Here is a 14226-nt window from a genome sequence, read left to right as displayed (position 1 = left end):
GACACTGATGACCAAGGAAATCCTATATAGCACATTCCTACCTGACGGGATCAGGACACATATGTCAGTGGTGTTTCTCGGGAGAATGAGCGTCCAATTACCAGTATGGTTTCCAGCTTCATCCCAAATTAATCTGGTCATATTCGGGTACATTATGTGACACAAAGGACTGAAATTTCCATTACGATCTAGAAAGGAAGCAGAAATAGATATTTTAGAAAGTCCTTTAATAATAGAAGAAGCCAAAGCAGACAGGGGTGGGTACCAGTACTCGGATATTGTATGGGCAATCAAGCGATCACTAGTTTAAGTTCCCAATGGGAATTAATAAAAATCTAGAAAAAAAACAAACATGAAACTATTTTTTTAAATATATATATAAAAAATATAGCAAAATGTAAAGAATAAAAAAAATAACATATTCGGTATTGCCGCAAACTAATAAAATATTCATCCCATATGGTGAGAAAAGACACTGAAAAAAATCTAATAGAAAATGTCAAAATTACTGTTTTTTTCTCAGTTTGCCTCCCCTCATCCAGTAGCGTACCGCCAATGACGGAAGGCCGCGCCACTGCTATGGGGCCCGTGACAGAGGGGGGCCCGTGAGCCAGGAGGGCCCCAAGCAGCGGAGGGGGCAACGAGGATAGATGAGTATATTGGTGGATGGTTGTGGGAGGGGAGGTTGCAGTTGCTGCAGAGGAGCGGGCACACGCAGTAGCCGGCCACTGCAGCTACCACGTGTTCCCGCTGCTAAAGGAACATGAATATTCCCTTTTCTCCACTCCCATGGGCGTGGAGAAGAGGGAATTTTCATTCTCTTTAGTAGCGGGCAAGGAGGAGCGCTGACCCGCAGCTCCTGCTGACAGTGCCCGCTACTAAAGAGAATGCATATTCATTCTTCTCCACTCCCATAGTCCTGGCGTGGAGAGGAGTGAATATGCCGGCACCAGCTCACATCAGCATCTGAGAGCGTACGCTGCTCAGATGCTGACATGAACTGTTGACAGGCGGGACACAGCGCTGGAGCAGAGGGGAGGAAGGAAGGGGAGTATAAGTGTTTATTTTTTTGTGTAAACAGTGATTGGGGGATGAGGGGGCCACACATACCAGGATTGGGGGATGAAGAGGCCAGACATACCAGGATTTGGGGGATGAGGAGGCCACACATACCATGATTGGGGGGGATGAGGAGGCCATACATACCATGATTGGGGGGGTGAGGAGGCCATACATACCATGATTGGGGGGGGATGAGGAGGCCATACATACCATGATTGGGGGGTGAGGAGGCCATACACACCAGAATTGGGGGGGGGGGATGAGGAAGCCATACACACCAGGATTGGGGGGAGGATGAGGAAGCCATACACACCAGGATTGGAGGGAGGATGAGGAGGCCACACACACCAGGATTGGGGGAGGGATGAGGAGGCCATACACACCAGGATTGGGGGAGGGATGAGGAGGCCATACACACCTGGATTGGGGGAAGGATGAGGAGGCCATGCACACCAGAATTGGGGGGAGGATGAGGAGGCCATACACACCAGAATTGGGGGGGGGGGGATGAGGAGGCCATACACATTAGAATTGGGGGGGGGGATGAGGAGGCCATACACACCAGGATTGGGGGGAGGATGAGGAGGCCATTCATACCAGGATTGGGGGGGGGATGAGGAGACCATTCATACCAGAATTGGGGGGGGGGTGAGGAGGCCATACATACCAGGATTGTGGGGGGGGGTGAGGAGGCCACACATACCAGGATTGGGGGGGGATGAGGAGGCCATACATACCAGGATTGGGGGGGTGAGGAGGCCACACATACCAGGATTGGGGGATTGAGGGGGCCACACATACCAGGATGGGGAAATTTACCAGTAGCTGCTGAATTTCCCACCCTCAACTTATACTCGAGTCAATACGTTTTGGCAGTTTTTTGTGGTAAATATTAAGGGCCTTGGCTTATACTCGGGTCGGCTTATTTAAAATATACGGTATTTTAAAATCAGTGAGTACTGCCCATAATACTGCAGGACTGTGGGGTGCATTATATTATATGCGGGCTGCATTGTACCCTATGGGGTGTGCAATATACAGTATGGAGGACTAAGGGGAGTGCATTATATTCTATGGAGGACCATGGGAAGTTCATCATACTATATGGTGTATTATGGGGCGCATTATACTATATGGAGGATTATGGGGGACGCATTATACTATATGGAGGATTATCTGTGGTGTATTATACTATATGGAAGGCTATGTGGGGCCATTATAATATTTTAAAGGGCTATATGGGGGGCCATTATACTGTATGAAAGAAATTATACAGTGTGAAGGTTTGTGTGGGGTCCATGATACTGTTTGGAGGGCTAGTGTGGGCCTTTATACTGTATGTAGGCCCATTATAGTGTATGGGGGGGGTCACAATTGGGGGATCAGACTGTGTTGGGGTCACCATACTTTGCCTTGGGAGTTGAGCTGGGGCACAGTAGGGTCATTATACTGTGAATGTGAAGGCTAATGTGGAGGAATGCACCAAGGGGGTATCATAATGTGTTTGGGGAGCACTTTTGTTGGCCTCATACTTTATGGGGGCAATGAAAAAGAAATCTAGGACTTCAACAGGAGGAAAATTGCTATGTAAAGGCTGGAAAGTTGTGAGATCTGCTCTTCTGTGACACAGACAAATATATATATATATTTTTTTTGGGGGGGTGCAATTAGAGCTTCTGCTATGGGGCCCCATAATTTCTATGTACGCCCCTGCCCCCACCAAAAAAAATAAAGCCTTCATATATGTATGAAGGCAGAAAACAAAAGACATTGGATCTTGAAAGGCACAAAGGAAAAATAGAAGCAAAAAATAAATAAAATAAATAATGTCTGTGACTCTAAGGGATGAAGTAATAACCACGATTACACAGTGTGGAGTTCCTCCCTCGGCCTCACCTCTTACTACAGTAATAGATTTACTGTCTGCACTGACAACATTAGAGACGTTAACCGTGATGGTGCCAGTATGATTGTACACAATAGTCAGTGTCCGGTTATCAGGGCTCCGCCAGGGTCCGGCCAGCAGCTCTTCTCCATCTATCTTCCAGTGGATTGTCCTCAGGTCTGCAGCATTGTCCAAAGTGAAGGATATGGTCCTGTCTGTCTCATTATGGAGTAATTCATGGATCCAGACAAGATCTAGAGGGAGGAAAACGTTTTTGTTTTTTTTCATGGTGAACATGGGGAATTATAGAAAAAGCACGTAGTATTGACCCAGAGTTGGCCCAAAATCCAACCCAAACCCAGATGGAGCCCACAAAATCCATTCTGACACCAAAGAGCCATTCCAACCCCAAACCTGCACCCACACAATTCAAACTCGGGACACAAAATCAATTCAGGATCCTAAACATCTACTAGACCTCTGAGACCTACACTTCTCTCCGGAACAGCTGGTCCATCTGATCCTCCATGTCTACAGATGGCGCAGTGAGAGGGGAGGTGGCCCTTGCTCGGTGGTGTTCACAGTGGTTATGGAGCTAAGCATGCAAAGCCACCTCTTCTCTCACTGCATTTATGTCACTAGATTAAGGAAGGGATTGAGGGTACTTCTTACTGACAATAGGCGAGAGGCCCAAAGATGGGTCTCACAACTATTAGACATTTATGGCATATTCTGTGAATGTGTGATACATTTCTTTCATAAGACAGCCCCTACAGATGGGTAATGGACAGTGAATGAAGCAGTGGTTGCACATGCCCACTGATGCTCCAGCGACATGGAGAACTTTGAGACCCCTGTTCTCATGATCTTTTGGAGGTCCCAGTAGTTGGGTCCCCCTCTATTATACAATGATTATCTACCCTGTGGATAGGTGATATGTTATTTATAGGAAAACCCCTCTAAAGTGTTATTCCCATCGTCATAGCTGGATATTGCTAGATGTTGCTTGTTTTTACAAGTTCTTTTACAATTATTGCTAAGTAAAATGTTCAGTCATTACTGAGATAAACACAAACCAGGGATTGAAGCTTGAAGAGGACAATTTGCATATTTCAGGTGCCTTCTGGGAAAAGCGAAGAGTCTCCCTCAGCTAGAAGATCGTTGGGTACAGCCGGGACCAGCTGCTTGGAGAGCATCGCCAAACCGCACGCCTAACGGCGCGCAAATTTGTTTATCCTAGGGTATCACAAGAAAGAAGACAGACATCAAGTCAGCAGGGACAAGGAGCAGCATGGCAGATGTGACAACCTACATGGTGAGCTGCAACATGTGCTACATGTTCACAGATCGACCAGAAGATGAAACCAACTTCACCTGCCAGAAGTGTAGACTACTGGCTCTTTTAGAAGAAAAGGTGCGGGTACTGGAAGAAAGAATTGCGACATTAAAACTCATCAAGGAAAATGAAGACTTCCTGGACAGAACAGAAGCGTCACTACTGGTCACGGAAAGTGAAGGAAGCGTCAGAGAACATCCAGAGGCAGACAAGTGGAGGCAAGTGACCAAAAGAAGCAAGAAGACCATGGAGACACCACCAACCACACAACTGAGAAACAGATTCCAAGGACTTGTACAGGACAAAGATGGCACACCTAAGGATGCGGCACTACCAGCAAGCAAAGAAGAAAAGAGCACCCAGAAACACCCAGAAGCGACAAGAAAAAGGACAGCCAAGAAGGGAAGAAGAGTGGTGGTGGTGGGAGACTCACTACTGAGAGGAACAGAAGCAGCTATCTGCAGACCGGACATAACCGCAAGAGAAGTATGCTGCCTCCCAGGTGCGAAGATCAAGGATGTTACCGATAGGATACCGAAGCTCATCAGTTCCAAGGATGTCCACCCATTTCTTCTGATACATGTTGGCACCAATGACACGGCAAAGAAGGACCTACCGACAATCTGCAAGGACTTTGAAGCATTGGGGAAGAAAGTAAAAGAACTGGATGCGCAGGTAGTTTTTTCTTCTATCCTTCCAGTAGATGGGCATGGCGTCAGGAGATGGAACAGGATCCTTGATGTGAACAACTGGCTGAGACGATGGTGCAGACAACAAGGATTTGGATTCCTGGACCACGGTGTGAATTACCTCTATGACGGACTCCTTGCCAGAGATGGACTACACCTCAACAAACCCGGGAAACACACATTCGCCAGGAGACTCGCAACACTCATCAGGAGGGCGTTAAACTAGAAGAAGAGGGGATGGGAAGAAAAAACGCCGGACACGAACATGCAACCAGAGAACATACTAATGAAAGATATGAAGTGCGACAAAGAAGGTCCAAGACAAGATACTTGGAAGGGAGATAAGAAAATTTCTAATACAATCCACAGGGAGAAGATTGGAACAAAACAAAATCGTGTAAACTGCGTGCTAGCAAATGCCAGGAGCCTGACAAACAAGATGGATGAACTGGAAGCAGAAATATCTACAGGTGACTATGACATAGTGGGAATAACCGAGACATGGTTAGATGAAAGCTATGACTGGGCAGCTAACTTACAGGGTTACAGTCTGTTTAGAAGGGATCGAAGAAATCGGAAAGGGGCTGGAGTCTGTCTATATGTAAAGACGTGTCTAAAGCCTAAAATACGGGAGGATGTATGGGAGGGAAATGAGGAGGTCGAGTCCTTATGGGTGGAGATACATGGGGCAAAAAACAATAATAAAATTATCATAGGAGTCTGTTATAAACCACCAAATATAGCAGAAGCCACGGAAAGTCTATTAATGAGACAAATAGACGAAGTAGCAAAAAATAACGAGGTGATTATTATGGGGGACTTCAACTACCCCGATATAGACTGGGAAACCGAAAGCTGTAGATCTCAGAAAGGAAACAGGTTTCTGTCAATTATCAAAGACAATTATTTGTCACAACTTGTGCAGGAACCAACTAGAGGGACGGCCCTTTTAGACTTAATATTAACTAACAGGCCAGACAGAATAACTGAGGTGCAGGTCGGGGGGCACCTGGGAAATAGTGACCACAACATTATACAATTCCACATGTGCTTCAGTAGGTGCCCAGCAAGGGAGTCACAATAACACTGAACTTCAGGAGGGCAAAGTTTGATCAGCTAAGAGATGCCCTTCACCTTATAGACTGGGATAGGATCTTCAGTAATAGGAGCACGGATAGAAAATGGGAAATTTTCAAAACAGTCCTACATAGTCACTGTAGAAGGTACATACCTTATGGGAATAAAAGGGCTAGGAATAGGAGGAAGCCAATGTGGCTAAATAAGGAAGTCAAGAGGGCAATGAAAAACAAAAAAAGGGCTTTCGGTAAACTTAAACAAGAAGGCAGCGAGGAAGCGCTAATATCTTATAGGGAAAAAAACAAAATCTGTAAGAAACAAATAAGAATAGCAAAAGAGGAGACAGAGAGACTAATTGCCAAGGAAAGTAAAACCAATCCCAAACTGTTCTTTATATAAACAGTAAAAGGATTAAAACTGATGGCGTTGGCCCATTGAAAAATAACCTGGGTAAAATCATAGAGGGCGATGAGGGTAAAGCAAACCTACTCAATAGCTTCTTCTCCACTGTTTTCACAAAAGAAAACAATTTATCGGAGGAAATGCAGAGTGATAAAGTAAACCCTCCGCTAAATATCACCCACCTAACCCAGGAGGAAGTCCAGAAACGCCTAAATAATATCAAAATAGACAAGTCACCAGGCCCAGATGGCATACACCCCCGGGTACTAAAAGAATTAAGTAATGTGATAGACAGGCCGCTGTATCTTATATTCAAGCACTCTTTATTGACAGGGACTGTCCCACTAGACTGGCGCCAAGCAAATGTGGTACCAATATTTAAAAAGGGGTCTAAAAGTGACCCTGGGAACTATAGACCAGTCAGCTTAACGTCTGTTGTGGGTAAATTGTTTGAAGGATTTCTTAGAGATGCTATTGTAGAATATCTTAATGATAATAACTGTCTAACTCCATATCAACATGGATTCATGAGGGATCGCTCCTGATGGCCTTCTACGAGGAGGTGAGCTCACAGCTGGACCGGGGAGAGTCAGTGGATGTTGTATACCTTGACTTCTCCAAAGCGTTTGATACCGTGCCACACAAAAGGTTGGTATATAAAATGAGAATGCTTGGTCTGGGGGATAATGTGTGCAAGTGGGTAAATAGCTGGCTGAGTGATAGAAAGCAGAGGGTGGTTATCAATGGAGTAAGCTCAGGGGGTGTCAGGGTTACTAGCGGGGGGCCTCAAGGGTCTGTCTTGGGCCCTATATTATTTAATATATTTATTAATGATCTAGTGGAAGGGTTGCATAGTAAAATAGCAATATTTGCAGATGATGCTAAACTTTGTAAAGTAGTTAATACAGATGAGGACAGGGCACAGCTACAGGAGGATTTAGATAAATTGGGGAGTTGGGCCAAAAAATGGCAAATGGGGTTCAATGCCGATAAATGTAAGGTCATGCACATGGGAAAGAAAAACAGCAGTCACCCATACATATTAAATGGGAAACCGTTGGGGAAATCTGACATGGAGAAGGACCTGGGCGTCTTGGTTAACAGCAAATTAAATTGGAGTGCCCAGAGTCAGGCAGCAGCTGCGAAGGCAAATAGAGTCATGGCATGCATCAGAAGAGGAATAGAGGCATATGATGAGAACATTGTTCTTCCTCTGTATAAAGCGCTGGTAAGGCCGCACTTAGAATATTGTGCACAGTTCTGGGCTCCGGTGCTAAGGAACAGGGGTGGATTAAGAGTAGCAAGGGCCCCTGGCAGTTTAGAAGGCGCGGGCCCCCCACCCCACACACACACCTGATGTATCACGTGACATGTCATATGATCCCCTGTGATAGATCATGTGATAGTTCACGTGAAATTACTTTGGCACAATATTAATTATAATATTTTTTTTAGGCTGTGTGCCCACTATGCATTTTTTAAGCGTTTCCGCAGTGGCAGTTTGGTAACTGCTTGGTAGAAGGCCTGCCATGTTCCCCAATGATAATCCCCATATGCTGTGCACATGCTGAGGAAATTTCCGCTGCGGATTATCATTGCGGAAAAATCCGCAGCATTACCAATTATTTTGCAGAAGCGCGGCGTTTTCGTCGCCATTGACTTGCATTAGAACGCATGGAATCCGCATCACTGCATCTGTACGTGCAGATTCCATGCGTTTCAATGTGCGGATGGTACCCGGGTGTGGAGGACAGGACACTCTCCTCCGGACCCGGGTACCATAGAACCTGTAAAAAAAAGAATAAAATAAAAAATAAATATTATACTTACCTTCTGATGGCCCCCGGTGTCTTTATCCGATGCGTCCTGGCTTGCCGGCAGCTCACGATGGTCTGAAAAGGACCTGCCGTGACGTCATTTAGTCATGTGACGGGTCACGCGACCTCTGACGTTGGCAGGCCATCAGAAGGTAAGTATATATTTTTTATTTTTTACCATTCTTTTACGGTCACACTATATAAATCCATGCCGGTTGTATGGATTTATATAGTGTAACCAAGTTGTCAAGCACTTTCCAAGTGATGCTAAAATCACCTAGAAATCGCTTGTCAACCCGCATGCGGAAATGCATGTGAAGAGCGCTTCACATCCGCATGTCCCTGGCAGGAAAAACGCATGTATAATCCGCATGTACAATCCGCATGTAAAATCCAGATTGGAGTCGGGAAGTGAATTTTTCCTCAATGATGTAAATTGGCCTATACCGCATGGGTTTTTTTTTGCCTTCCCCTGGATCAGGGAATAGCTGCAGTGCACAAGAAATAGGCTGAACTGGATGGACACTTGTCTTTTTTCGGCCTTATAAACTATGTAACTTTTCTTTTGCTTACAAATGGTTACCTAAGAGACCGACCACTGCTGCAAGACATCAGAACATGTGTAGTTCTTACAAGCTGTTTACTTTTGGGCTTACAGTCACTGTATTGAAGCGGGCCAGGATGGCTGGAGTGTGCAGTTACCCCTAATCCTGGCCAGATTCAGCACAGTCCTCATAAGCTACAGAGCAGCGGTGGTCGGTCTCCCAGGCAATGAGCTGTAAACAAGAGAAAAAGTGTTAATATCTCAAGAACAGCTGAAAATTTTATTAAACAGTAAATTGCGAAAGTGCTTGTTTTAACAAGATCTATCAGAAAATATCCATCTATGAAGAAGGGGAAAAAAACCCTTTGAGGCAGTATACAAAGGACTCTCCTATATTCATGAGCCATACATTCACTTTACAGAGGAACAGCCGCATTTTCCATATACTAACCACAGAGAAGACTCTTGTCATAGTTCTTAATGGTGATGTATTGATTCTCACTTACCCAGAACCCGGACTTCAATCGTCTGTTTATACTTTTCCCCGTTGCCATTCGTGCGTTCCAGTGTATAATACCCGGCGTCGCTCTTGGTCACATTGTGCAGGGTGATGAATCTGCTGGTTTTGTTCAGTCTTAACTTGTCCTGAAGCTTGTGTGGTATCACTGGGGTAGTATCACAGGGGATATGGGCGGTGACACCTTCACGAGTGATCTTAAATACTACGTTGGGTTCACACCGGCCAAATGTCACATGTGAGGACATGGCTACATTCTTGATTTCTTGGCTTTGAGTCAATATGGCCCAGATGGAAAGGAGAAGCGCTGCAAGATAAAGAGCAAATATCTATATATATATATATAATTGTCTTATCCCGTCTGTCTGTCTGTCTGTCTGTCTGTCTGTCCAGGAAATCCCGCGTCGCTCATTGGTCCGGCAGCGGCCAATCAGCGCCGCGGGATTTCTGAAAAAAGATGGCGGCCGTTAGCGGCTCATCTGCGGGACGGAGTTCAGCGGTGATGCAGCCGGGAGATGACCGGCGCAAGGAGCTCATCTCCCGACCGGTACCAGCAGAAGGACCTCGACCACTGGACCCATCTGCGGGACGGAGATGCAGCCGGGAGATGAGCGGCGCGAGGCACTCATCTCCCGGCCGGTAGCAGCGGAAGGACCGCCGGCGTCGCTGACCTCCATGCGGAAGGGAGGACCGGGGAGCGGCGCTGCGGGTCGGGATACTTCTGCTGCCAGCGCCCGCTCATGTCCCGGGTTCTCGCAGCGGAAGTACCCGCACAGGCAGCGCCGCTCCCCGGTCCTCACCAAGACGATTCGATGATTGGTCGCGGTCTTCGGACCCGACCAATCACTCATCTTACCGCAAAAGTTAAACACCGCTGTGCTGATTGGTCGCAGACGCTGCCCGCGACCAATCACCGATTTGGGCGCCAAATTTAAATATCGGCCGTGACCAATCAGCACAGCGGTGTTTAAATGTGGAGCCAAAATCGGTGATTGGTCGCGGTCAGCGTCCGCGACCAATCAGCACAATAGTGTTTAACTTTGGCGGCAAGATCAGTGATTGGTCGTGGGCCAAGACAGCGACCAATCACCGATTTGTGCGGCAGATTTAAATAACGGCTGTGACCAATTGGATGTCAGCGCCGCTCCCCGGTCCTCCCTTTACACCCTAGCCGCATGGATGTCAGCGGCGCTGCCTGTGCGGATACTTCCGCTCCGAGAACCCAGGACATGAGCGGGCGCTCGGAGCAGAAGTATCCCGACCCGCAGCGCCGCTCCCCGTTCCTCCCTTCACACCCTAGCCGCTGATGTCCCCACAGTATCCGCATGGTGTTACAAAGGTCCGGACATTTGTGTTAAAAATCGCTGATTGGTATCTGGCGCTGCCCGCGACCAATCACCGATTTGGGCGCCAAATTTAAATATCGGCCGCGACCAATCACCGATCTTGGCTCCACATTTAAACACCGGTGTACTGATTGGTCGCGGACGCTATTTAAATGTGGCGCCAAAATCGGTGACTGGTCGCGCCCAGCGTCGGCGACCAATCAGCACAGCAGTGTTTAAATGTGGAGCCAAGATCGGTGATTGGTCACGGCCGATATTTAAATTTGGCGCCCAAATCGGTGATTGGTCGCGGGGAGCGCCAGCGACCAATCAGCGATTTTTAACACAAATGTCCGGACCTTTGTAACAGCATGTGGATACTGTGGGGACATCAGCGGCTAGGGTGTGAAGGGAGGACCGGGGAGCGGCGCTGCGGGTCGGGATACTTCTGCTCCAAGCGCCCGCTCATGTCCCGGGTTCTCGCAGCGGAAGTACCCGCACAGGCAGCGGCGCTCCCAAGTCCTCACTAATACGATTCCGCTCCCCGCTCCTCACCAATACGATTCGCTGATTGGTCGCGCTCTCCGCACGCGACCAATCAGTGATCTTAGCGCTAAAGTTAAACACCGCTCTGCTGATTGGTCGCGGCCGCTGCCCGCGACCAATCACCGATTTGGGCGCCACATTTAAATAGCGGCCGCGACCAATCACCGATCTTGCCGCCACATTTAAACACTGCTGTGCTAATTGGTCGCGGACGCCAGCCGCGACCAATCAGCGAGCTTGGCGCCAAATTTTAACAACGCTCTGCTGATTGGTCGCGGACTCCAGCCGCGACCAATCAACGAGATTGGCGCCAAATTTAAGCAACGCTCTGCTGATTGATTGCGGTCGCTGGCCGAGATCAATCAGCAGTATTGGCGCAAAATTTAAACACCGCTCTGCTGATTGATCACGGCCAACAACCGCGACCAATCAGCAGAGCGGTGTTTAAATTTGGCGCCAATACTGCTGATTGGTCACGGCCAACAACCGCGACCAATCAGCAGTATTGGCGCCAAATTTAAACCTCACTCTGCTGATTGGTCGCAACCACCGCTTTTTGTGCCAAATTTAAACAACGCTCTGCTGATTGGTCGCGGCCGGCGACCGCAACCCATCAGCATTATTGGGGCCAAATTTAAACCCTGCTCTGCTGATTGGTTGAGGCCGCCAGCCGCGACCAATCAGCGATTTTGGCGTCAAATTTAAACCCCGCTCTGCATCGCTCTGCTGATTGGTCGCTGTCGCCGGCCGCGACCAATCAGCAGTATTGTTGCCAAATTTAAACACCTCTTTGCTGATTGGTCGCGGTCGCGACTAATCAGCGATTTTGGTGCCAAATTTAAACACGCTCTCCAGTCCTCACTAACACGGTTCGCTGATTGGTCACGGCCGCCGCCCGCAACCAATCAGCGATTTTGGCACAAAATTTAAACACCGCTCTGCTGATTGGTCGTGGCCGCCATCCGCGACCAATCAGCGAGATTGGTGCCAAATTTAAAACAACGCTCTGCTGATTGGTTGCGGTCGCCGGCCTCGACCAATCAGCGATTTTGGCGCCAAATTTAAACACCGCTCTGCTGATTGGTCGCCGGCCGCTACCAATCAGCGATTTTGGCGCCAAATTTAAGCCCCGCTCTGCATCGCTCTGCTGATTGGTCGCGGTCAGCCGCCGTGACCAATCAGCAGTATTGGCGCCAAATTTAAACACCGCTCTGCTGATTGGTCGTGACTAATCAGCGATTTTGGTGCCAAATTTAAACACGCTCTCCAGTCCTCACTAACACGGTTCGTTGATTGGTCGCGGCTGCCGCCCACGACCAATCACCGATATTGCCGCCAAATTTAAACACCGCTTTGCTGATTGGTCGCGGTTGCCGAACGCGACCAATCAGCGATTTTGGCGCCAAATTTAAACACCGCTCTGCTAATTGCGCCCGGTCGGCCGCATACATATTCTAGAATACCCGATGCGTTAGAATCGGGCCACCATCTAGTATATATATATATATATTACCACATGCTGACATGTAATTATCAGGGTGCATGACAATTTCACTGAACTATCACTAGCATACAGCCTAACCATTCAGGCTCGGACTGGCCTACAGGAGAGCAGGAGAAATCACCGGTAGGCCTCTAGGGCAAAAGTGAGCAGTGGATGGCGCAGTACAGACAAGGCAGCAGGTCATCATTCATTTACTAATCTACCCAGATTATTATATAGAAGTGACGCGCCCCCTGGGCCGAGTGTACACGTGTGGGTGGGTTACCCGGAGCTGGGTCTCTGGGGATTGTAGTCTCCGTGGCGGCGACCCGGTCCTGTGGCTCAGGGTGGTCAAACTAGTGGCGGTCTTGTATAAGTTTTAGGTTAATTGTCCGACTACGCCACCCGTGGATCGCGGTCAAGGTGTACCGCCGCTGCGAGGCAGACCGCTGAGGCTGGTGTTGTGTGAGCAGCGGAGAATGGGATAACTCCCCACGGGAGGAGTATAGCCTCAGGGCAGTTAGTGTGGATGATGGGAGTGATGGTGCACGGGTGCAGCAGGAACGACTCAGAGGCTTTGCAGTGCAGTTCAGGGTCTTTACTGGTGATGAAAAGGCAGACCCTCCCGGGAGTACTGGCTAGCATAAGGGGCCTGGTCAGTCTGTGAGCAAGCAGGAGCTCCCCTGGCCAGGTGGAGTTGTAGGCCTCCCCGTCTGTCTGCACCCTTCCTGGCTACCTTGTTGTAAGCGAGTGGAAGTAGCCCACGTCCCTGAGTGTACCGTGTGGTGCTCACCCGTATGGCTGGTGACTTGGGGCCTTCTGTTAGCCTCCGCTCCTCGATGGCGGTACTGGTCCCTTGCTCGTGACTGAGCCTCTGGGCTTCTATGGCCAGAGGACCTGGAATCCCCTGCCGGCTGGTTTCTGCTGCTGGTCTTAGAGGTTCCCACAGCCTCGGACTCCGTTGTCCGGTTCTTAGATTCTTCTGCCAGGGCCAGCTCTGCTTAGCTCCAGCCCCTGGCACTCAGCTCCTGCTCCTACAGAGCTCCTATCTGTTTCTTGCCCTGTGTCTGGAACTGCTCTCCAGGCTCTCACTCTGACTAACTAACCCCACCCCAGATCCAGTTTATATAGGGCAGGTTCCTCCCCTATCTGGTCTGGGACAGGAGGTGTTGCATGTTTAAGGGCTCCTGACCAGGGAACCTCCCACTTGCTCTCAGACGTGATATTTCTATCACTGTGGCAACCAGACCCCTGGGGTGCCACAGAAGCATCAGCAAAGCTGTGAACAGGGGTCAGGTGACATTAAATGGAAATGAACAGTGGGCCCCCAGAAACAATGTCAGGTGTAATTAAGTAATTATTCATTTTAGTGGGACTTGTAAAGGACATGTCTCACTTTTTACTCCCGCTGCAGCCAGTTTTGACTTTTGCTACAGGACCCCATTTTATGTGTATATATACAGATACTGAGAATTACACCCAGTATACAGGACAGGAGAAGTGGTACTGTGCAGTGTATGTATGTATGTATGTATGTATGTAT

The 14226-nt window shown here is 48.3% G+C and overlaps 1 protein-coding gene across 2 annotated transcripts in view; it reads right to left on the bottom strand.

Moving 5' to 3' along the window:
* LOC141154111 (uncharacterized) overlaps positions 1–14226 on the bottom strand; it is a 41060-nt gene that overhangs the window by 5562 nt on the left and 21272 nt on the right. The window contains exons 2-4 of one of the 2 annotated variants that reach the window (XM_073639579.1): positions 9319–9636; positions 2959–3201; positions 42–188 (exon numbers count right to left, since the gene is read on the bottom strand). In XM_073639579.1, the coding sequence (XP_073495680.1) occupies positions 42–188; positions 2959–3201; positions 9319–9577 (649 nt within the window). In that variant the 5' untranslated portion in view covers positions 9578–9636. The remainder of the gene's footprint in view (positions 1–41; positions 189–2958; positions 3202–9318; positions 9637–14226) is intronic. The other variant, XM_073639580.1, reaches the window with a different exon arrangement.

This window comes from Phyllobates terribilis, unplaced genomic scaffold, assembly GCF_046119375.1.
Source record: "Phyllobates terribilis strain yellow unplaced genomic scaffold, ASM4611937v1 Scaffold_7__3_contigs__length_470593459, whole genome shotgun sequence".
In the NCBI taxonomy this organism is placed as follows: Eukaryota; Metazoa; Chordata; class Amphibia; order Anura; family Dendrobatidae; genus Phyllobates; species Phyllobates terribilis.
The sequence above is the reverse complement of the archived record's forward strand: the minus strand, read 5'-3'. Positions and strand labels throughout refer to the sequence as shown.